Source organism: Odontesthes bonariensis, chromosome 13, assembly GCF_027942865.1.
Source record: "Odontesthes bonariensis isolate fOdoBon6 chromosome 13, fOdoBon6.hap1, whole genome shotgun sequence".
In the NCBI taxonomy this organism is placed as follows: Eukaryota; Metazoa; Chordata; class Actinopteri; order Atheriniformes; family Atherinopsidae; genus Odontesthes; species Odontesthes bonariensis.
In genome coordinates this window covers 26,470,721-26,493,095 of record NC_134518.1, presented here as the reverse complement: position 1 = coordinate 26,493,095, position 22,375 = coordinate 26,470,721, and the positions used below count along the sequence as shown (strand labels likewise).

General features: G+C 38.8%; 2 protein-coding genes across 3 annotated transcripts; both read left to right on the top strand.

Moving 5' to 3' along the window:
• The first annotated feature begins 1,461 nt into the window (after nt 1–1,461).
• Nucleotides 1,462–13,236, top strand: sfxn5b (sideroflexin 5b). Of its 2 annotated transcripts, XM_075481795.1 has the most exons (14): nt 1,462–1,584; nt 4,687–4,755; nt 5,367–5,444; nt 6,104–6,130; nt 6,228–6,282; nt 6,376–6,401; nt 6,543–6,596; nt 7,281–7,337; nt 7,534–7,599; nt 7,919–8,009; nt 8,822–8,937; nt 9,162–9,247; nt 10,522–10,639; nt 10,878–13,236. In XM_075481795.1, exons 1-14 carry the CDS (start codon nt 1,528–1,530, stop codon nt 10,953–10,955), a joined length of 978 nt encoding a protein of 325 aa, XP_075337910.1. In that variant the 5' UTR covers nt 1,462–1,527; the 3' UTR covers nt 10,956–13,236. The 2 variants fall into 2 exon arrangements, with proteins under 2 accessions (XP_075337910.1, XP_075337911.1); XM_075481796.1 differs by lacking the exon at nt 4,687–4,755.
• A 667-nt stretch (nt 13,237–13,903) lies between these two features.
• smyd5 (SMYD family member 5) lies at nt 13,904–21,785 on the top strand. The gene is made up of 13 exons (XM_075481794.1): nt 13,904–14,019; nt 14,797–14,905; nt 15,124–15,263; nt 16,079–16,200; nt 16,289–16,358; nt 16,842–16,946; nt 17,168–17,230; nt 18,124–18,194; nt 18,303–18,409; nt 18,618–18,674; nt 18,791–18,885; nt 19,317–19,387; nt 19,863–21,785. Exons 1-13 carry the CDS (start codon nt 13,927–13,929, stop codon nt 20,011–20,013), a joined length of 1,254 nt encoding a protein of 417 aa, XP_075337909.1. The 5' UTR covers nt 13,904–13,926; the 3' UTR covers nt 20,014–21,785.
• Nucleotides 21,786–22,375: the final 590 nt, after the last annotated feature.

The following is a 22,375-nucleotide window of genomic DNA, read 5'->3' as shown; positions in this document are numbered from 1 at the left end:
ATAGCCATGAGGCATTCAAATCCAGACCTCAAACTGACTGAATTGTTTTGGTGGAACCTTAAGAGAGCTGAACATCAACAACTGCCTGAAAACCTCAATTTAGTAAAGCAACGTTGCGAAGAAGAGCGGGCAAAAATGTCCTCTGCAGTGATGTGCGAGACCGATAACATCATTCAGAAAACGATTAAAGTTACTGCTGCTAAAAGTGGCCTGAAAAGATGTTGAATCTTGGGGTGTATTTACGTTTTTGTCATGCACTACTTCTGCTTTTTTTGATTCATCTGAAGTTTTATTTCCCTAATCTGAATACCTGAATACCTAATCTAATATCCTTCTTTCAGCTTTAAAAGAGAGATAGGTCTATATTTTTCACACATTTCCTCCTGCAGCAATGCTTATTTCTCTCCACTAGAGAGCACTCATGGCAGTACACTTTTTATGTAAAACCTGCTTGTTCAGCAGCTGGGCTTTGCACCGATTTTGCAGTTCAATAGGAAATTAATTTTTGACTCAAGATAACCTGCTGACATGACTGCCTGTCTTGTGTTGTTGATTTCATATTGTCAAATGCAGTTTCACATCTAATGTCTATTGCTGTCTGGTCTAAAGCATGTGGCACTCATTTACCTCTTCCTGTTTAGACTGAACACACAGAGAAAATAAATTAAATCAGTTTTAAAATGTCAGCAGCTAAGATGTAAGAAGAATGCAACCATTTTGCTGCTCCCAGAGAAGAATACTGCCACTCTGGTAGAATAAACATTAATAAGTAGCAAAAGTATCTTCCAAATAGATTTAGTGTTGTGAGGATTATGTATAAAGAGCTAGATTGGAAGGTCAGGAGTATCATTTGTAATTATATGATTATAAGGACCTACTTGAGTGGTGTACATCCACCCTTTTCTTCTGCATTTTGATTAATTCATTTTGATCATTTCTGCATTGTGAATACATTTACCGGCATTTCACTCTGTAAGCTACATGCTGTATTCAGGGGTGGTGAAGGTGTAAGTGAGAGAAAAAAGACAGGCCATTTACTGTTCCTGTTTTGTGAGCTATGTGATTAAGTTATCTAATTATGTACATGCCCATTTGGACAAAAGTCCGTCTTTGACAAAAATGTGTCTCCTCTGAACTCTGCATAGAAGAGCTTAATGAAACTGTCCAGAGTGGAGATTCATACCACTGCAGGTTCTTCATTAAGTCCCTTCTAAAAGCAGTCCAGGGCTAATCATTGCGTCCCGCTGGTATTTTTGTATATAATAATTGTTGGGTCAACCTGACACCCATGGGCGCATCAGCCGTTATCTCTCCCAAGATCAATCCGAACAGTTATGCAATGGCTTGCACCTTATCGATTATTTGGGATGTGTAGTCATGCGCATCAACTTTTCCAGTATTCAGGCAAACGAAAAAACTACACATCCCGGTGGGCTTAGCGGCACATTGCTTCACGAGTTTCACACTGAATGTAGTTCACTCGACTTGAAAATCCGAAAATCATCAATAAATAAAGAGTTGGATGTCATGGCGGAATCTGCAGCGTGTCCTGCTTTCCAGCTCGGGAGACCCCGATACGACCAGGTAAGTAGCCTTAATCTCTGTTCTCCGGTGAACACCCCGTTATAACATTTTGTTTTTTAAGGCTTTCGGGTAGAAAACAGTCCCCATCCACCGCCCTGCTGCCGCTCCGCTCTGGATGCTGACACTTTGCAGCGAAAGTAACCTTGCATATGCATCCATTCTTTGTTGTCTCTGTTAAAAACAAAACAAAACACAGCAACTTCCAGGGCTAATAAAATTTAGGTGCGATTAAATTAGGTGCACTTTGATACAGTTTAGTCGGGGTCGCCTCATCATCGGCAGCATCATTTTATCCTCTTGCAGATTTTACTGGCGCTGCTGCTCCATCAAAAAATGAAGCTACATCAGTTGAGAGTTTTTTTCTTGTGAAAGATGTTGGAAATTCTCTCCAAATTTGTGCAACAATTTGAACATCAATCCAGCGCACATTTAACACGTTAACCAATACTTTCTACACAAAAGACCACAAAGAGGGCAACAGTGCGCACTGATATGAAGCCAACACTCAATTTTCCGTCCAGAAATTAATTTTCACCGGTCAGCCCTGAAACATAACGTGACCTTCACGTTAATTTTGATGGTAGATTAACAGAGAAGACATTGCATTATTTGCACTTACATTTGTAAGTGCAAATAATGCACTTACCCCTCCCTTAGTGTAGCTTATTAAAACAGAGGGCTTATAAAAACACAGCTTATTAATACAGCAGCCTCAAGGGAATTATTTACCTGATGTCAGTGATGCACGAAGAAGTAAAGTCCACATGCAGATTGGGAAATAAGTGACAAAGTAATTTGTTGCTCTATCATTTTAACTTGAGCTAAAATGCTGTTTTTGTAAAAGTGCATATGAGCGACAAAGAACGCCACAGAAAAGCAATAAAGGAGGCAAATTATTTTAAGCTTTGAAGCCAAAAACATCCCTGCATGATCCACAGACCAGGGTTAGAGCTTCTGTGAAAAGTATGTGACTGATTTCTTGTGGGATAATCAGCTGCAATGACACTCAAAATGAGAAAATGCCATCACAAAAAGTAGAAAAAGATGCAAAACTACAACAAGATAACTCCGAACTGCAAAATATCCACAAAGTAGCTACAAGGGGGATGCATATAGCCAAATGAGACACAAAATAACTACAGACGTAAACTAACCACAAAGGGATATAAAACTTTAATAAAGCTTTAAGGGGTTGCAAAATGGTCCAGAGACACCATAACAGTGGAATGCAAAACAACCACAAAGATTAAACACTCAGTGACACACAAAACAAGTAGAAAGGGATGCAAAATTGCCTCATCGAAACACAAAGGGAAGCGAAAATGCCAGAAAAAAGACAAAAACAAGATAGAGAGCATAGAAAAAATTATCTTAAATAGTCAAATAAAAACATATTTATGTCTCCCTCAATCTGGATGCTTTGATCTTTTGTAGGAAGGATGGGGTCTGTTTATATGACTGTGCCTTGGGACCCATTGTGTTATGATTAATTCATGAACACACCAATTAACACAGGAGATTGTATTGTTCCCAGAATGCCTAAATGAAAATGTTCAATCTTTTTCAAGTGACACTTAAGATTGAATCCACGTTTAGTTTTTAGCTCCAAAGCTATTGATTTGCTCCTTCCTGTTTATTTAGTGTGTCCCACTGAAAAACATGTTCAGAATGGCCCAGTTAAAGCTGCTATTGTTCAACAACCAGCGGCAGTTCATGACGGCTTGATAAAGGTGCTGTAACACTTCCCAATCCTCACATCAAAGCAATTCAAATCTGGTCGGACCTTGAATCAGCATAAATCTTGCTTGGTTTGTCTGTGCTTTCTGCTGCGCTCCGTCTCTGCTAGCCTAGTTGTGTAGTCTCAAGGGAGCTGAGGCTCATGCATAATTAAAGCCGTCTTCTCACATGGATCCTCTCGCTACCCCACTCTTACAAAACAGCACTGCAGCACATATGGCCTGTCAGAGGACGAGACATGAAATGAGGGAATGGCAGGAAGAGAAAACTCTGAGCAAAGAGAGATAGTTCATCTCCATCTACAGTCCTCGTGAGGGGTTGATGTTTGTTTCCAGTCATTTCAATTAGTATCTGGTGCGAGAGAGGTGATTAAAATAGAGACTGCCTTTCCGCCGCGTTTCCTGCCCTTCATAACCGATAAATGTCTCAGAGGGAATCTGATTGAATCTGGTTGCCTTGTTTTTGCTCAACCAGGTTGCCAAAGAGACTCTTGGCACAAAGTACTGTTGAGCCTTTTCAGAGTGTTGGCACGCATACTCAGCAATTGGCACGCCGATGCAGGCGGTGAAAGAAACAGAAATCAGGGTGCTCGACCAGCAGTTTCAGGCCTCACTTGGAAGAATGTACTGGGTAAATGTGAACTTAGATTTTTGTTTCATTTTTCCAAATGATAGTCAAGCAAATTGCTGTAAATCTTCACCACCGGGCATCAACACTGCCGGAGCTTGTGCTGTACCTCCATTTTGTTCACTAATTTCTTCTTCGTTGAACAAGCAATAAAATCATTATCCTATGTGGGTATCAAAAAAAAAAAAAGGATTTACGTTGTGCAGTTCGCTCTCATGTTTGAACAGTAAATGTAACGCTAGAGGTAGTCAGCTTGATAACAGTGTGCAGAGCTTGCCTGAGCAATGGTACCAAAACCTGTCTGCTTATTTGCCCGAATGTTAAACTGAAATCAAACTTATTACAGTTAATGACATGGTCAGTATTTTCATGGTTTCAGTAAAATAATTTTAAGTTTTAAGTTCTGTGAAACTAGAATGAGGGGTTTTGTGTGTCTTCACCACGACTATAATCCTGACAGAATGTGGAAACTTTTTAAACAGCATCTAAACTGGGTTAGGTGAGGTAAAATGTAACTGAACCATGTTCAGCTTTGTCAAACATTTAGTAACAGTTGGGACTTTACATATTTCTGACCCTAGTATTTCTGAAATCATGACTTTACCTGTAAATCAATAACTGGTGCTTTCCTATAATAAGCACATACATGATTTTAACCAGCATGATCTGGTTGCCACGTTTGTTGCCATTATAAATAGCTTTGATTAATAATTAACTTTCTCTTCCTGTCTTTCCCAGAGTTCATTCCTTGGTCGCCTCAGACATTTTGTAGACATCATCGACCCTAGCACCCTGTTCGTGTCAGAGGTAAAGCTTCATGTCTACGTGTGTCTATATATGTCTATAATATGTCTTGGGTGAAAAAAATCTGAGTTTAAATCTGTTATTTCATTCCAACAGTATTTACACAACCTGATAAAACCCGCTTACAGTAAAATAGCAAACCCCAATAACATCTTAATATGAGCAAAACATGAGTGTTCAAATAGTATCCAACATTTATTGTTTTTTGCTTTCATGATCTATTAACCGCTTAATATATTTGTCAAGAAAAATGACAAAAAATTTAACTTGTAACAGACTAAACAGGACTTTTGAAGATTTTACATGTTGCTCTGAGAATTTTCAGCAAGTGCGGACACTTAAAGCCTGAAAAATCAATTAACCAGTTGAGAGGTAATTTGATAATTACAGTAAATCTTACTTGCAGTCATAAACATTTGATTGTTAAAAAGAAGAAATATGTCTATGTACCAATATATGATGATACAGGTACTCTCTTCTGGATAAAATTGCTTAAATTTGTTTTGTAGCAGGTATTTATCAATGCTAGTATTAAAGAAAAATAAAATAATTAAAGATACCCTATCAATACAGAAGTATTGTTTGCTTCCTGTTTTCTTGTCATTAATCTGTAGAAACGGTTAAAAGACTGCGTCAAACTTCTTGATGACTACAAACACGGCACGCTTCCACCTGGAGTGTCGGATGTTCAGGTGAGCCTCTACTGATATTGATGTGACAAACTGTGTTTGAGAAAAAGTGCGGAGACTGTAAAATACATTGTGTCGTGTTTAAGTTCATACATTCCTACCTCCAAAAACTTGGAAGCTGTATGATTGGTTATATAAAAGTGCATCCCAGAGAAATCAGGAGAGATTAGGAGAGACTCACCACTTTATGAATGACTGAGTTGGCAGATAGTCCAGCAGGTTAAGAGTAGTGGCTCAAGGTGTAAACATGGAAAGATTGAAGGGATTTCACCATCCATGGTACTGAATATTATTTAAAGATTAAGAGCAGCCAAAGAAATCTCTATAATCACTGCATGGGCTCAGGAACAGAATCCATTGCTACATCATCCAATGCAAGCTGAAATTCTTCCAATGGTCAGTAAAAAGACTCAACATTACATATATTGTCATTATTGTATTTTCAATTAAACACAGGATTTCAATGATTTGCAAATGATAACATTTTGCCTTTATTGACATTTTTACAGTGTCTAAACCTTTTTTGGAAACAGTGCTGTATGCTACAACTGCAGGAGACATTGTACAGATTTCGAGTGCACACAAAAATTCAAACAAAAATCAACTATCACCTAATACATGACTATATTTCTTTTTTAATATCACATTTCTCACCTGCTAAGCTGTGGGAAGCCCAGAAGATCAAACAGGTAAGTCCATCATCAGGTTAGGTTAACTGCACTTTCATACATTCAAGTCTCTGGACTCCTGGCAGCATGAGGAAGCTTTCATGCTCTCTGCTCTCAGGCCATCATTCATCCTGACACAGGAGAGAAGATCTTCATGCCATTCCGAATGTCAGGTATGACCTCAGATGAAGATCTTTGTGGGATTTGTTTAAGCTGATCCATTCTGTTATCATTTTTACACTGAAAATCATGTTTTCACTGTGCAGGCTATGTACCATTTGGAACACCTATTGTAAGTCTCATACGGAAATCATACGTTTTAATCATGCATTTTGTCAAAGTCTTTGGTCATGGTCATGTTTGGAAACAGATGAAATTAAACTCTGAACTTATTTTGTCCAAAAATAAGCTCTTATTCCTTGGTTTCATCTAGGTTATTGGCCTTCTCCTCCCAAATCAGACAGTGGTGTCTACCATTATATGGCAGGTACTGGAAATAAGAGGCATTTTGTGCTGTGGTGCTTGGAAGTCTGTGAAACCTTTACTGTTGTCTATATTTCTGTATAAAATGACCTGTAACATTATCTAACACTTTAACATAGGTTCTAAAAGTAGATCAAGACAACATGAATTAAATACAGAAAAAAAACCAACCCTTAAGATTTTATCCCCTTTGAGAAACATGGTGGTGGTAGTATGGTTTGGGCCAAAGAAATAACAAGGACATAAAACAAAGAAATTGTGAAGAAAACAAAAAAAAAACGAGATCTGAGACACAAAATCGTAAGAACGAGGCGCTCCCATCCCAGCATGCAACACTGCTTGATGTAACTTCACCTTCTCTATACGTGGCAAAGTCTAATGTTTTGGGTACACTTGACCTACTATTAGGACCTGTTTGAAAATATGATGCTGTTCTAAGTATTTATGCAGAATGGAGGACACATTCTCTGGGACACAAGCTCTTAAGCATCACTGTAAATCACAGCATTTATTTTCCATTCTGAACATCTGGTAAAGGCCGTTTTACTGTGATCTATCTATCTATCTATCTATCTATCTATCTATCTATCTATCTATCTATCTATCTATCTATCTATCTATCTATCTATCTATCTATCTATATATATATAACTTAATAACTCTCCTCTTCCATCTCTTTTTGCTTCAGTGGCTGAACCAGAGTCACAATGCCTGCGTGAACTATGCAAACCGCAACGCCACAAAGGTAGACACTCCTCTCTGTTGATTATCACATCTTCTGCTTTTTCTGTGTTTCATACCACTTTAATCAGCCTTATATTTTGACTTCCAGTCCTTTTCTACAAAGAATAGAAACTTAAGACACAATATGATGATATAGTTTTTAGCAGTTTAGGCATGAATCAATCTGTGGCTCTGCTTTGTTTTTGGTGTGTCTTCAGCCTACCCCAACATCCAAGTTCCTTCAAGGCTATGTTGGAGCTGTGACGAGTGCCGTCTCACTTGCAGTGAGTGTGTTGTTCTTCACGAACACCAGTATCATTGCTGATAATTCCCTTCAGTGTTTGGAATAGTTTAAGCAGTACACCTCTAAAACTAACGGCACTGTTTAAACTACTGTAAACTAATGATAACCACACTAAACATGGAAATAAGAACATTTTACTTTATATCAGGATTTAAAGATATGTTACTGTAAAAAGGAAATTAATTGGAATTATATATTTTTTCCACGAGAGTTTGTTAAAGATTGGGTGGTTGTAATTTGCTTGAGTTGTAACATTTTATGTATTACAAGTTTTTATCAGCTATGTTTGTATTTTATAGGTGGGATTGAATGTGCTGATTGAGAGAGCCAACAAGCTCAACCCTGCCACCAGAATGATCATACAGAGATTTGTTCCCTTCCCTGCTGTTGGTGGGTGTTCAAATGACCTTGGGTCCGGTTGAAGAGTCTTAATTGCTTATGAAGGTTCCCTAACTGAGTTTAATGACCAGGAGAAATCAGCAGTCATGATAAGAGCTGTTTGACTTCTCTTATTGCTACGGAAAAAAGCTTCCAGGGCCTCCTTTATTATTTCCTTTAGCATAGGAAAAACTGGACCCTCCTTTATGAAAGAAAGGAGATAACTCTGTCCCAAAGTTTCTCGTGGTGATCATTTTCATCCAGTTGTACTAACGGTGATTTGTGTGCATAAAGTTAGGAGGGTGGAGGTGAGCAGCCTGTGACAACACTATATTTCACTTTTCTTTCCTTTTTAATCACGAAGCTTGATAATAAAGGAATATTTTATATTGTCTTACATACTAATTATACATATGAGATACCCTTTGTGTAACAATATGATTCATGAAACAAGATTGCATGAGATAAAGTATCTAAAACACCATTTGTAGAATATTTATTGAACAGCTATGGTTTCAGTGCTGCAGACAGTAGTTTTATTTAGTATTCGACCAGACCCCTGTGTTATAATGAAGCTGGTTATGTTGCTGTCTGCTGGGTGAAATTACAACCCCTTACTTTAGATTTTTTATTTTAATTTTTTTAAATTTTACATTAATGAACTGCACGCTAACAGTACAACAGGTTGATATGTCAGTATTACAGTATTTGATGTTGAAAGAATCTGTTTCTTCTGATTGGTGACTGCATTTCTTGTCTGTCAGCACTTGTTAAGATGTTGGTGAAATGTATTAGAAAGTCTGAGTTTCTTTTCCACTCCACAGCGAGTGCAAACATCTGTAATGTGGGTCTGATGAGACACAATGAGCTGTCTGAAGGTATTGATGTGCTGGACAACAACGGCAACGTGGTGGGATCCTCAAAAATTGCCGCAAGACATGTGAGTGGCTTCTTATATTGTGTGATGCTTGTTTCTTTCTCTCTGTTTTTTTTTTTTTTTGTTGTGAATTTCAAATGTCATGGTGGCTGATAATAGGGAATCTTTTATTTCCTGTTCGGCTCCTGCGTTTCTGCATCTGATTTCATGAGGGAAAAAATTAAATCCACCTCACTGCAGTGTTTGAAATGAAGCTTGTGCACAATGTTCTCATATTTATCCTCCAGGCAATAACGGAGACCGCCTTCACACGTGTGGTCCTGCCGATGCCAATCTTCGTCCTGCCCCCCATCATCATGTCCTACCTTGAGAGGTTTGAACAAAAACACAAGTTTTTAATTTTGCTTTTATGCTGATTAGGCATTTTCTAAATGTCTAGTTATATCCCAAAAACAGTTGAAAATATGTAAATATCATTTTGTCTCGAGGTTAAAAGAACAATCTATAGACAACAGCAAGAACAACAAATCAACACATCTCTTTATATGTAGTTATAATTAACAGAGAAAGTTTGGATGGTTTGTTTTTTAAACCAATAAATTGCTGTACACGAGTAAAGCTAGTTTTATGATCTGTTTGATCAGGATGCAAATATATTCAGCAAATGAAAATAAAGACAGAAGATGCATTATCAGATATTGCCAGTCACCACTGGTGGACTGCCATGTCTGCAACGTGCCTAAAATGGGACTGAAACTTATGGCTCTCTTTAGAGCACAAGCCCCTTTTACCTGTTTTATTTGACAACTTCTTGCTCATACTTAGCAAGTGGCAATAAAACATGAAATCTGCGTTCTTCAATATTTGATAACAAATTCACAACATTACAAATTACTAGTGTTGCTTTAAAGTGCTGTAGGGTAAATTTGGAACACAACAGTACTCAGCACAGAAACACAGTCAATCACATAAAACATGAAATAATAAAAAGGAACATTACAAATATTATAAAACCACCTCTGGAAAAACACAAATTCCTTGATAAATCTCAACAGTATCTATCCATCCTCCCTGATACCTGGATAACCTTGTTATCTAGATTACAAATCTAACTTTGCAGCATCAGTCAGTGACACTGAAAATATTTGATGGTTATTTCCGCAAAATGATGAAAAAAACAACAAAATAAACAGCATTAAATGTACAATTTATCACTTTGTTGTTTCACAGTTTAGTAAACCTTTCTGAAAGCTTATTTTTCTCATTCACATATTATGAATAAATTCCTGCTCTCTGTCTTTGTAGGACAGTCAATGATACACAGTAAAATTGTGCATGCACCGAATCAAAGCCAATATACGCTGTGCCCCAAGGTCTCTACACTGAGAGAGAATACACCACAAAAAGAGGGAAAATAGAACCATTAAAAACGAAGAGACTTTTTACTTTTATTTTTAGATTGAAATGCAACAGGATATCTGCAGTCTGACTCATTAAACTCACACTCCAATTGTGAGAATTTGCTCCCCCAAATCTGCTTGGTTTTTCCTACAGATCCTAAAATAGCTCCAGGCGTGTCAGTAGTCATCCAGGATCGATCCACACTGCAGGCTCACTTTCCTTTCATCTGTGTTTTGACTTGTGCAGGCTGAAATTTCTGCAGAGCAACCGCAGATTGTTGCTGCCCATCCACAGCGTTGTGTGCCTGGTTACATTCGGCCTCTCCCTGCCCGTGGCCATCAGCCTGTTCCCACAGATGTCTCAGGTACAGTATGTACTGTCAGATGAGCCGCTGCTCTCATGGCCAGATGGCTCATGGAGCAGCTGTGAAGATATTCAAATTACATATACTCCACTTGGCACGCACCCCCCCCCCGGTCCACACCTCCTATTCTGGCTGTCTCTTTCCTTCTCAAATTAAAAATGACTTTCAAGGCTAAACACAGACATATGGAGCTGAATTTTATCATCAGACGCTTTTTTTTTTCTTTCTTTTTTTGCAGATCGAGGTGTCTCGCCTTGAGCCGGAAATTGCCATGGCAACAGATTGCAAGGTTGTGACCTACAACAAAGGTTTATGATGGATGGCGTGGTGTTGGAGATGAGTGGATGAGGCAAGAGGAGGGAACTGAAGCTGCATTGTGAATAACTGTTATTGAGAACCCACTGCAGGGTTAGGGAACTATCTGCTGCATTATTACCACTGTAGAGACTTCCAACATGAACCTGAACCTGTTTTCTACTGTTCTTACGATCCCTGCAATTATCAAGTCAAAGCTTCTTCAGAGCTTGAAAAAGGCACAGATTCTTTCCTTTACTAGTGGTTTTAAGAACTCTGAATAGAAATAATCTTTTTAGCATTAGCAAAAGGTTATCTAACCGATCTATATACAGTATACTGTAGTATTCGCCACAGTATTTTCACATACAGAGCAATGCTATAATTCATTTGAGGTTGTTTTTTTTATTTTTTTCATTAATTTAAGTCCAATATTCAGTCTCTCTTTTTGTCTCCACCATCTTTTGGGAAACAAAATATCTTGAACTTCAGCTGCTAAAGTCCCACTACAGTCACCAGCTGGTCTTTCTTACAACTGGTTTCTGCATGGTTATTTACAGTTAGTGTCTCAGAGCTTTTTGGCAGCAAACAGCTGCATGCATGTGAGTCTGTGAGCTGTCAAACAAATAAACAGCAGGATGGCAGAAGGCAAAGAGCTCTGGAGAAGGGATGGAAGCAGCTGTATCAGGAGGTTATTCTCTCTGGGATTATATCACTACAGGTAACTCTTTAAACACAATTAAGTAGTAGACCGAAAAGGACTCCAAAATGCATTTGCAGGAGCAAAAAGGCTTGCCACAAGAGGAATGACGCATGATGCTACATTGTGGATCTAATTGTAGGAAATACAGAAGCTGTCACAAGAACCTAAAGTCGCCTGACATAGATCACAAAGGATCAGGTTAAACTAAATGGAGAGTCGTTGCAACTCTGCCATGATTCATGTTAAAGTGTTGATTGATTTTGAGGCAAAGATTTCTTGGTGTGATAATGCCCTGTTACCATGAAATCTTTCTCCTCGTGTCTCTTGTTCTGCATATATCTCAGATGGAGAGGACTAAAATGTGAGGAGAGGAGAGGAGGCAAGGAAAATGAGGGATGCATAAAGTGAGGTATGAGAAGAAACTGACACTCAAGGAAGTGACGAGGTGCTTGATTTGACACCAGCCAAGGATGTAGTGCCAAACAAGAGTTCATTCACAGGTTAACCACTTAATTAATCAGCTTTGATGTGATTAATCTTTCTGGCAGCTCATTATCTCCTAAATGAGAATCTCAGAGACACTTTATTTTTCACTTAGCCTTATTAATCGATGTCTACTTACAGCCCTTTATCTCTAAAATGGCATTTATTGTTTTAATCTATTTGTTGTGAGAGGGCTAAAGAGTTTGATATGCCTGAATTTGAAATCTGATGACCTTTTATTGGTGCTAACCCCAGTTTGGGAACAAAACAACTCTGCAGCTGTTGAATTATAGGTCTGTTTTAGAGCACGGCTAACAATGTATTTTTAAGGCTGATAATGATAACAGCGTTGTAGCATCATACCACAATAAATATTTTTTATATGGATCCTTTAAATTAAAAAAAAATACTGAACTGTGACCATGACTGAGTAGGTCAAGTATCAGTTGTAAAACAAACTTATTGGCACTTTTATTGTGGACAAATTGCAGAGAGAATGTGATGAAAACCTTTCTGAGAAGCTATTTCTTGTTACTTATCAGTCCACACACATCCTGACTGTAACATTGGCTCCGTCCTGTTAGATTTCTGTGGAGGACAGAAGTTAAAAGTTTCTGACTTGTTGGAAACACTGCTGTAAATGTCCTCCTGTATACACTCTTAGTAGCCTCAGATGTGCTACTATCAGGCTACAGTGCTGATAGAAAGTGTGCAATGAAAAAGTGACCACAGTGGATCAGTATAACAAAATGAATCCTCTCTGCCAGTGGCTGGCTGGTACATGTCCTATGGGAACACACAGAGGCTGTACTGCAGACGTGTACTGATTGGTGCACTTTTTAAAGCTGATTACACGCCAGATCTTTTAACCCACATAATGTGAAGTACCATTTGGATGAACTGATTTTGTACTAATTTTCTGTCTTAACTTGCATCCAGGACACTTTCCTGCACTACTTACTGTTGTTACTTTAAACCAGTTCTGTATACTTAAATAGTTCTTTTGTACAATACTTTAAACATAGCTATAATATACACATGTGTAATACAACTGATTATGTTTTTAAGCCTTTATATGATAATTGTACGACAAGTTTGTTAAATGTTTGCAAGCCAAACAATGTCAAACATATATATATATATATATATATATATATATAATTTTACAATATATAAATATATAATAAATACTCTTTCACTGTATGCGAAGTGTTTTTATTCTGTAATTCAGATGTTTAGTGATACAAAAATACGTTTAAACTCCTTTGCTATGTTTTCAAAATGATCCCTTAGCTTTAATGACAACATGAAAGATTAATTAATTTTCATGTCTTTTTTTTGCAGTATTTCACTGTGTTGGTTAAAGAAAAGAGGAGTTACACATGTGACGTAATTTGTGTTTTCTGTTTTGATAATTTTGCAATAATCTGACTAAACATGACCTGTACATGGAACATTTTTGTATATTACAGATAACTCTGCGGCCACAGCTTGTATTTTCTTTGCTTTCTTATGCTTATTGCAATTTTTAGTCAGCTCACCTGATCAGTTTTAACTAAGTCTAACCCCTTTAAACATCAGGGGTAAGCTTTCTTTGTAAGTTTACTGCTAATACAATATGCTATTTTTTATAAGATCTTTTGTAATACTTAATTATCTTATTTACCTGATCAGTGTTTCTGCACGAAACGAATACTGTAACTCACTGCAGAAACCGGCGCAGCTCAGAAACCCACCGGCAGAGGGCGCCGCTGTCGTTTTTCACAGACCACGTGTCGGGGTTGAAAGGGGAAAGGTCGTGTGAAACATGGCTGCTCCCTTGGATGACATGTTTTCCCTGTGCGTGGAACCCGGTAAAGTTGCCAGCAGCGTGGAAGTGAGGTTTATAGACAACACAAAGGTGAGACTCATTCAGTTTGTCAGAATTAACGGGCTGAGTTAAAACTGCGGCTTAATGTCACTTTAAAGCAGCGTTGTTGCTCGCATGCCGCCTGCATCAGACAGCTGCAATTGGACTTTCTTGCATCCACTGACTGATGTCGAAACCTTCCGGAAATTCCTATTTGTGTGCTTGTTTAACTTCACCTTTTGCATGCAAAATAATCTTTGGGGTTCAGCATCTTTGAAGCTGTAAATCTGAGCCGGCTTAACTCGAGAGATGCTCTTTATCTTCCGGGAATCAAATCAATTACTCCTCACCATCAACAAATGCGAACGATTGGACGTTTATCAAGAATCCTGGGACGTTTCCGTCAAAGCCTCTTGTTTGGGAGTTCATATATGTGTATATATCCTTTCACTATAATCGAATAAAGAGACAAAAACAACAAGAAATAAATGTTTGGCTTTAAATATATCTGACAAATAACAGTCTTTGTACAGACTTTCTATAATCTTTCTAAAAAGTTTTTAAATAAAAAAATAAAAAGTTATAAAGCAATAAAAACCTAAACGAAAACTTGTCTTGAAAAGAGAATAAGAGTAGAAGCTTAACTTTATATGCCACATTTGTTGAAGCGTTTTGGCTGTTTTACTGACTTTCTGTTGACACTGGTTAATGTATTGTTTGTAGAAAAAAAAACAAACACATACAGGGACTGGAGGGAAAGCTAAACATCAATATTTCATATGTCAAAATGATTTTTTTTTAATATTGTTTTTGCTGTTTATGTTTCAGGGTAAGGGTCTCTTTGCTAAGAGAAGCATCAAGAAGGGAGACACCATTTTCATCGAGCGGCCTCTAGTTTCTGCACAGTTCCTGTGGAATACTTTGTATAAATATAAAGGTGGGACGTGGACACGTGTTGCTGATGTTTTGATACTAAAATGCATTCGTCATGGCATCTCAGCGTTGATGTTGAATGAGTACGGTTTCATTATCGACACGCAGTGTCAGGACATGAACCTAAAAAGATGATTCTTGATTTTTAGTGGAGTGTTCCCCAAAAATGAAAATCAATCAAAATTCTGTTATTTACTTCTGCTCTCCTGCCGCCTTTATCAGCCTGTGAGTACTGCTTACGAGCTCTGGAAACTGCAGAGGAAAATGCGAGGAGACTCAGCGGAAACCCTGCGCTCATCCTTCCTCGTCCTGAGCTCTGCCGCGTTCGCCCAGAGCTCCACCAGGCCTGCCCTCAGTGCCAGGTACGCCTCCACCTGTTTTTATGAGACAAAGAGACCGAGACCCCTGCTTACTCCGGATGGTTCATCAAGCAGTTTGTGTATTATTTACACGCCACAATTTCACAATCAAACAGGCTGAATTAGAGCGAGGCACTATAACGACCTTTTAATATACACCAGATTTTTTTTTTTCAAGCGAGGTATGAAATTAGACGATACTTGACAGAACTGACTCGGTTCCATGGAAGTGTGTCAACAGAACAGCCCCTCGAGCATGCGCGTGCCATCTCCTTCACGTCTCGCTGCCTATATTTAGTTTCTCACAAGCACAAATGATGAAATCTGGTGCAGCAGAACAAATCTAATGCACCTACACCAGCTCAAAAATGCTATCACAGAAGGGAAGCATGTTGGGTTGCATTGTTGCAGGTTCTTTTATAGCTTTGTTTTATTTTTCAGTGATGTTCAGTGAATGCAGGAGGAACAGCACCATAGGAAAATGAGTAAAAGGATTTTTAGCCTTGATGGAAAATCTTGGCTTATTTTTTTAGTTTACTCCAAAGGGGATTATTATTCATAAACGAGACTGGATAAAACATGAATGTGCTTCTCTGTCTCAAGCCCGATATGAGCATATGATCTGATAGTTTTCGAGATGGGTGTCCAATAATTTTTTAGAATATTTTGATGAAGAGAATGATTTCATGTTTATTGGTGTCATTGGTGTCTTCCTGATTACATTGTTGCTAGGTGACGCAGACCTGTTATTTCCAACGTGTGGTGAAAGATCAGCGCTGTACAAAGTTAGATTTCTTGTTTTCCACCGTCTTCTGCAGGTGATATACTGCAGCAGCGAGTGTTGGCAGGCTGCAGCAGATCAGTATCACCGGGTTCTGTGTCTGGGTCCCTCTCAGGAAGATGCAGGCCACCCCATCAACAAGCTCAAAGATGCATGGAGGTGACACGGAGCTGTTCGTGGATAATTGAACCTTCTCTTTGAATCCTCTGTAAAGTTTTCATTCACCTTCGTGTTTGTCTCCTGTCAGGAGTATGCATTATCCCCCAGAGACCTCCAGCGTCATGCTCATGGCCAGAATGGTTGCTCTAGTAAAACAGGTGAGACTCTGATTGGATAGAAGACTTTTTTTGTCTTGCAGGTCTCATATTTAAGCAACAATGTGAAATCTTTTATGTAAAATGATGTAACATGCTGCTTATAATTAGATTTTCATTCAGGGTTGTTTTCTAAAATCTTTATAGTGTTAAAACCGCTTTAAAATGAATTTTGAGACTGATGCATGTGCTTTTAAGGAGACTGATGCATAATTAAATAGTTTTAAAAGGGGCCCTTGAGGACAAGAGATAAATATTGTGATGAAAATACTGATTTGGATACATTTGCAGAAAAGATTCGTACTGCTAAAAGGATATCTGTGTCGGATGTGCTGCTACAACCAGCGATTTAGCTTGAATCAGTCATTTTTATTCACATCATATCACAGTCAGCAAATTAGGAACATGTTACAAAGCAATGCGAAAGTCTCACAATAAAATATGCTGCAACGACTTAACGACACAAATGTTATTCATGTTGTCCAGGCCAAAGATAAAGCACACTGGCAGAAGCTGTTCTCTCACTTCTGCAGCCGGACAGCAAATGAGGAGGAGGAGATCGCCCATAAGCTCCTGGGAGAACAGTTCAAGGTAAGTTATCTTCCTGTTTTATCTGCTTGATGTGAAGTCACCGAAGTGCAAAATGTATGAAGTCTGCCAGTTCAAAGATGATATCGCAGCTCTTTACACCTCAACAAGCAAATAGGAGCAGTGTTATGATCCCCTGAGAGAGTTAAACTCCCACTGTGGCCAGTGTGATGTTTTCTGTAAACTAAACTGTAATGTTTATTTCTTTCATGTTATGTTCGCAGGGGCAGTTGGCCTTGTTGCACAGTCTTTTTACAGCAGCACTTTATGATGACAATCTCAGCCGGGTAAGTTTGCTTGAAAATAAACAATTTAGTGTTGTTTGTGTTTTTCGAACCAGAACTTATTCACCCCCTTTTTGGAAAAAAAAACAACCCACACAGCTGCCAGCAGGTTTGTAATTAAAAACGGCTAATTGCAGTGGCAGTGAGATGAATGTGCTGGGGTTATTTGGCCTTCTCTGCCTCCTAAATGTTTTCTCACCTGTTCCAGTGACTTCATGTACAAGCAGCTGAAGTGTTACTTGTCATACTGATGGTGTTTTCTGCCTAATGACAGTGTTTCTGTTCATGTCTCATGTTGTATTCATTACCCAGCAAAAGAAAAAAGGTCCCCTTGGAGCATCCGCCATACGTTGCTGTGTCGGCTTCCCTTTTAGTTAAAGAGACATTTAGTTTAGACATTAAAAATTGGTACAGTGAAGAATAGCCTGTAGCCAACCGAGTGCTGATTCATGAACAGCAGAGGATCAAGCCCAGTTCACTGAACTACACGCTCACCCTGACTTATGCACGTATCTTTCAGCTTTTGACTATTTTAATTCATAGTTGTGTGTATACATTCATCAGGAATGTCTAATGAAACCCAGGGAAGTCCTCATGTTACCCTATGTGGGTAAAACCTCATCGGTGGACCAAAAGGGGATGTTCCCAGAAGTTGGAATGATATCTTGAGTGTTACTTAATCAATGAGTTTTGACCAATTAATAGTTCACTGAATACCAAAATATTCCATTTTCATTGATAAACATTAAAGAACTTTGTTTCAAGGTTGCTGTTGACTCAGAAGATTCAGCTAATAGTTCCAGCTCCATCGTGAAAAATGTTGATGTCTCTCTTACCACATCAAGTGATGCTGTCGTACAAAAGAAATGACATCAGTAACTAAGACTGTGTTGCAGTGGTTTGTTCCGGAGGGTTTCCGCTCTCTGTTTTCCTTGGTGGGAACAAACGGACAAGGCATCGGCACCAGGTAAACAACTGCGTGTTCCTCCCTTTAACTATCTACAGGTCCAACTCTGGGTCTCAGTTCAGCTATTATACATTCCTTCCTTTGTGCTTCTTTTGCATTTAATTCCAGTTCCTTGAGCCAGTGGGTTCATGCCTGCGATGCACTTGAGCTTTCTGCCCAGCAGAGGGAGCAGTTGGACTCTTTTATTGACCAGCTGTACAAGGACATTGACAAAGGTCACAGTTTTATCTCAGTTCTGCAGTATTTTCTGGAGTAAATGACTTTTGTCTGAACCAAGCAGATTTTTAATGGCCATATTGTTTGACTGAGTGTTTGTCTGTGTTGCAGTTTTCAGCAGTTACAGTGTTGGCATTATTGTGTAACCTCTGTGCAGATCCCCAAAAAAAGGTCACAACTGTGCATAATTTGTGGTGTTCTCTGCAGAAACGGGAGACTTTCTGAACTGTGAGGGCTCTGGACTTTTTCTGCTTCAGAGCTCATGTAAGTGCCGATGATGTCTCTGTTATGAGCTTTGTCACTTCAACAAAAAAAAGACATTGTTAACTGGTCACAAAGCTTTTTGATTACCTTTCTTTTGTCATGTTCGAACCTTGCAGGTAACCACAGCTGCATCCCTAATGCAGAGGCGTCCTTCCCTGACAACAATTTCCTGCTTCACCTCAGTGCCCTTAATGACATCAAACCCGGAGAGGTCAGCTGACACATCTGGGTTGGGAGTGATACATTTTGGATAGATGGGAATGAGCATCCTGCTCCAGCTTTGTGTTTTCCCTTGTCAGACAGTATTAGAAGGCTGAGACTTTCAGGAGTTGAGTGGGTCTTTCAAGCTGTCAGAAAGAGTGAGAAGGCTTGCATCTGAATGGCACAGTAATGTCACAGCAGCCGGCTACTTTCACAGCAGAGCTTTCTTTTGGCAGTCAAATAGAATATTCACTAGAGACAGAAGAATATAACTTCCTGTATAACAGTGCGTAGACATGTGGAAATCTATTTCTGCTCTCTCTGAAAAGTAATATTAGTGGGAAAGTCCTTGGACCAAACTGTAACGAGTAAGGCTCAGTTGCTTCATCGATTATTGAGGTTCCTAAGCCAGTTCAGTGGTGTGTTTTCTTCAATTTTCAGGAGATCTGCATCAGTTATTTGGATTGCTGTCAGCGGGACAGAAGCCGACACAGCAGGCACAAAATTCTGAGGTAAACATCTGTAATCCTCTGGATAAATCGCTTGAACAGGGGTCACACTCTTATGAATTCCAGCTGGATCAATAAAAAGCCTGCAAGGCAATCAGAGGCAGTCTTGAGATAGAAACGGTACGAGGTCTAAAAGCTGTTCTGGAGCTCATGCGCATCATTGATTAGCGTGATGTAAATCTATCGTTGAATTACATACCAAGACTGTTCCAGTACCTGAGAGGCATAAAGTTTGGATGTATCCGGTTTCAACTCCCATGTTTGAGAAAGTATATTTCCAGTCCAGGTTGGCCTTCGTATCAAAGCAAGCATTAAATGCACTACAAGTATTAATTACAATGTGAAACAGTCAATTGTTCTGGTGCACAGCTGCTGCTGAAAAGCATCGAGAGTTTATTAACAGCAGAGTGACGAACGCTTCTAATTAATTCAGCTCTTGTTGTGGTAGCAACAGCGTGACTGAACATTTTCTTCCCAGGGAGAACTACCTGTTTATCTGCTCGTGTCCAAAGTGTGTGTCCCAGATGGATGAGCTGGATGTGACATCTGAGGAGGAAGAGGAGGAAGAAGGCGAGGCAGAAGGTGAAACAGAGGGGGACGAGATGGAAGATGAGATGACAGATGTTTGATGAAAGACTTGCCCTTATTGTTCTCAGTCATTTCCATTCCTGCAACCACAAAGCCAATAAGAATAAAGACCAGTTCACATCACGGCGTGCATTTCATCAGGGCTGTCCAAATGTGTGGAACAACTTCTTATGAGCAACGCATCTTGTGCATTTACTTGCACATTACATCTTTGTGTTAGAGATAAGCTATAGAAACGCACACCAAATGCGTGCGTGTGAGCATTTCAGTAGCGATAAGTTTCTGTTGTTCTGCCAACATCAGGAAACATCTGTTAGAAATCAAGTAAGACCTCACAACAGATTTGATTTTCAAAGCAAACAAATTATTTGAATACCTTCTTTATAGAGACTTGGCATTTGAGGACTGTTGGATGTTTTTACCCAAAAAAAGACCTTTCAGAATTCCATTCATTATCTCTTCATAGCTAAATCTTCAGCAAGTCTTCAGCAAACGGTTGCCAAATTTTAAAATGAAATTGAATGTGCATGCAACTTGTGTTTGCAGTCATCAGCAGGTGTGCAGACAAAGTTGTAGTATTTGAAAATCTTTATCAATCTCTCCTTTCACGTGCGCTACTGAACTATTTCTTTCTCTTTTCAAGTATAACCTGACCCAAAATCCATGTTCCACTCTCTCCGAGGGAATGACTCTTTAACATAACAAAGCATTAAACAGATAAGTGGCTACTTGCCATCTTTGCTTGTCTAGCCGTGTAGTGCTGCTCAAACAATGTTTTTTATTTTTGTGAGCCTTGTTTTGACACAGGAAATGACAGTTATAACCTGCAAAATCAGAAATATTAACCTCTAACGGCATTTCCGCTCTTGTTGAGGCTGCCGCATCTGTGAAATGTTGATAGATCTTTATCGCAGCGGACATTTTGACTTGACCTCATAGGAGTTGTATCGATAAGAACTGCGTTCCATTTAGAGGAAGTTCTGCCTCTTTCTCTACTACTTCAAAGTTTCTGCAGTGAAAAAGGACTGTTGCCACCCAGATGATGGGAATTCAAGTTATTTACTGGCAAAGAACTTTGGAACGTGTAAATTGAAAACGCTTAATTTTATATTTAGGCTCTGTAGATTGCAGATATGACATAAATGGCAGGTGGTTCACCATAGAGGCTTTTTTTAAATTTTATTTATGATATTGGGAAGTTTTTAGTGCCACCTGATCACAGCATATCCAACTATGTTCCCACAAGTTATCAAGCTTTCTGTGCCCACAGTGGTGCTGTGGCATTTGGTTTACATTTAATTGACTCTCACTGAAATGCGATCAGTGAGAAGTATTAGAAGTTGAGCGTTTCGATAGGAACCATCAGTGGTCACATTTCTTTATTCTTGCAGCCAGAACATGTCATTAACATAGCAACACCAAATGTGAAAATTGTTATTGTAATACAACATTTATGCTTGTTTCTCCCATCTTTTTTTTTGTACGTGAGAATTTGGTTAATTCTCTCATTAGGTGAACTGTTTACTGGCTGCTCAGATAATCCTTATTAGGTAATTATGTAATGATTATGACAGGCCTGCCTATAGTGGCTGTAATTTGCCTCTAAAATTAATTTTCTGGGATTAGAGCAGCTTTAAAGCTGGGAGTCAGCACTGTAATATCGGACAAGAAAGCCAAAATAAACTGTCACAATAGTTACTGCTCTGTTTGACCTTAAGGTTCAGAATTAGCAACTCTTTAGAGAGGTAATCATTTTATGCTTCTGACGACTTGTAAAGGAAGCTAAGTGAATAAACAAAGGTCATTTGGTTCACTGCTGTTTTTGCTCGTGTTTCTTTCCGGTCTGTGCACACTGTCCAACTGAGACATTTAATTTCATCATAATTCCAATATAATTACAGCCTTGTCATATGAGAGGCATCCAGCCCGTGAAATATAGTTTTGTGTTCATCCTGTGATCTATGAGTTTGAGTTAACCCTCATGCAATGTATTATGGAGACCTTGAGTGGAAAATTGCTTTGTCAGTTACTGTTTGCCCTTTATTGAGACCTGTATTTCATACCATGGTTCCACATGATCCAAACGGCTGCTGCTGGCTCACATGAATCAATATTGCAACAATGAGTGTAATTACAAATCCCAACATCTTTCAGTTGCTCGGGAAAGATGATTTGAATAGATAAGTCCTTTTTTTCTCAATTGGCATTCAACACACTGCAACTTGAGAACATGGCTGTGGTAGTTGCGTGTAAAATTTTAAATATAATGGCAGCAAACTAGCAGCTGTCGTTTTTACTACTCTTACATAAACCATTGAAATTGGATGTCTGCTCAGTCATTTATCTGGTTTACACAGCTCCTGCCTTTGCTGCACAAGATTGTACTTGTAAAATATTTGCTCA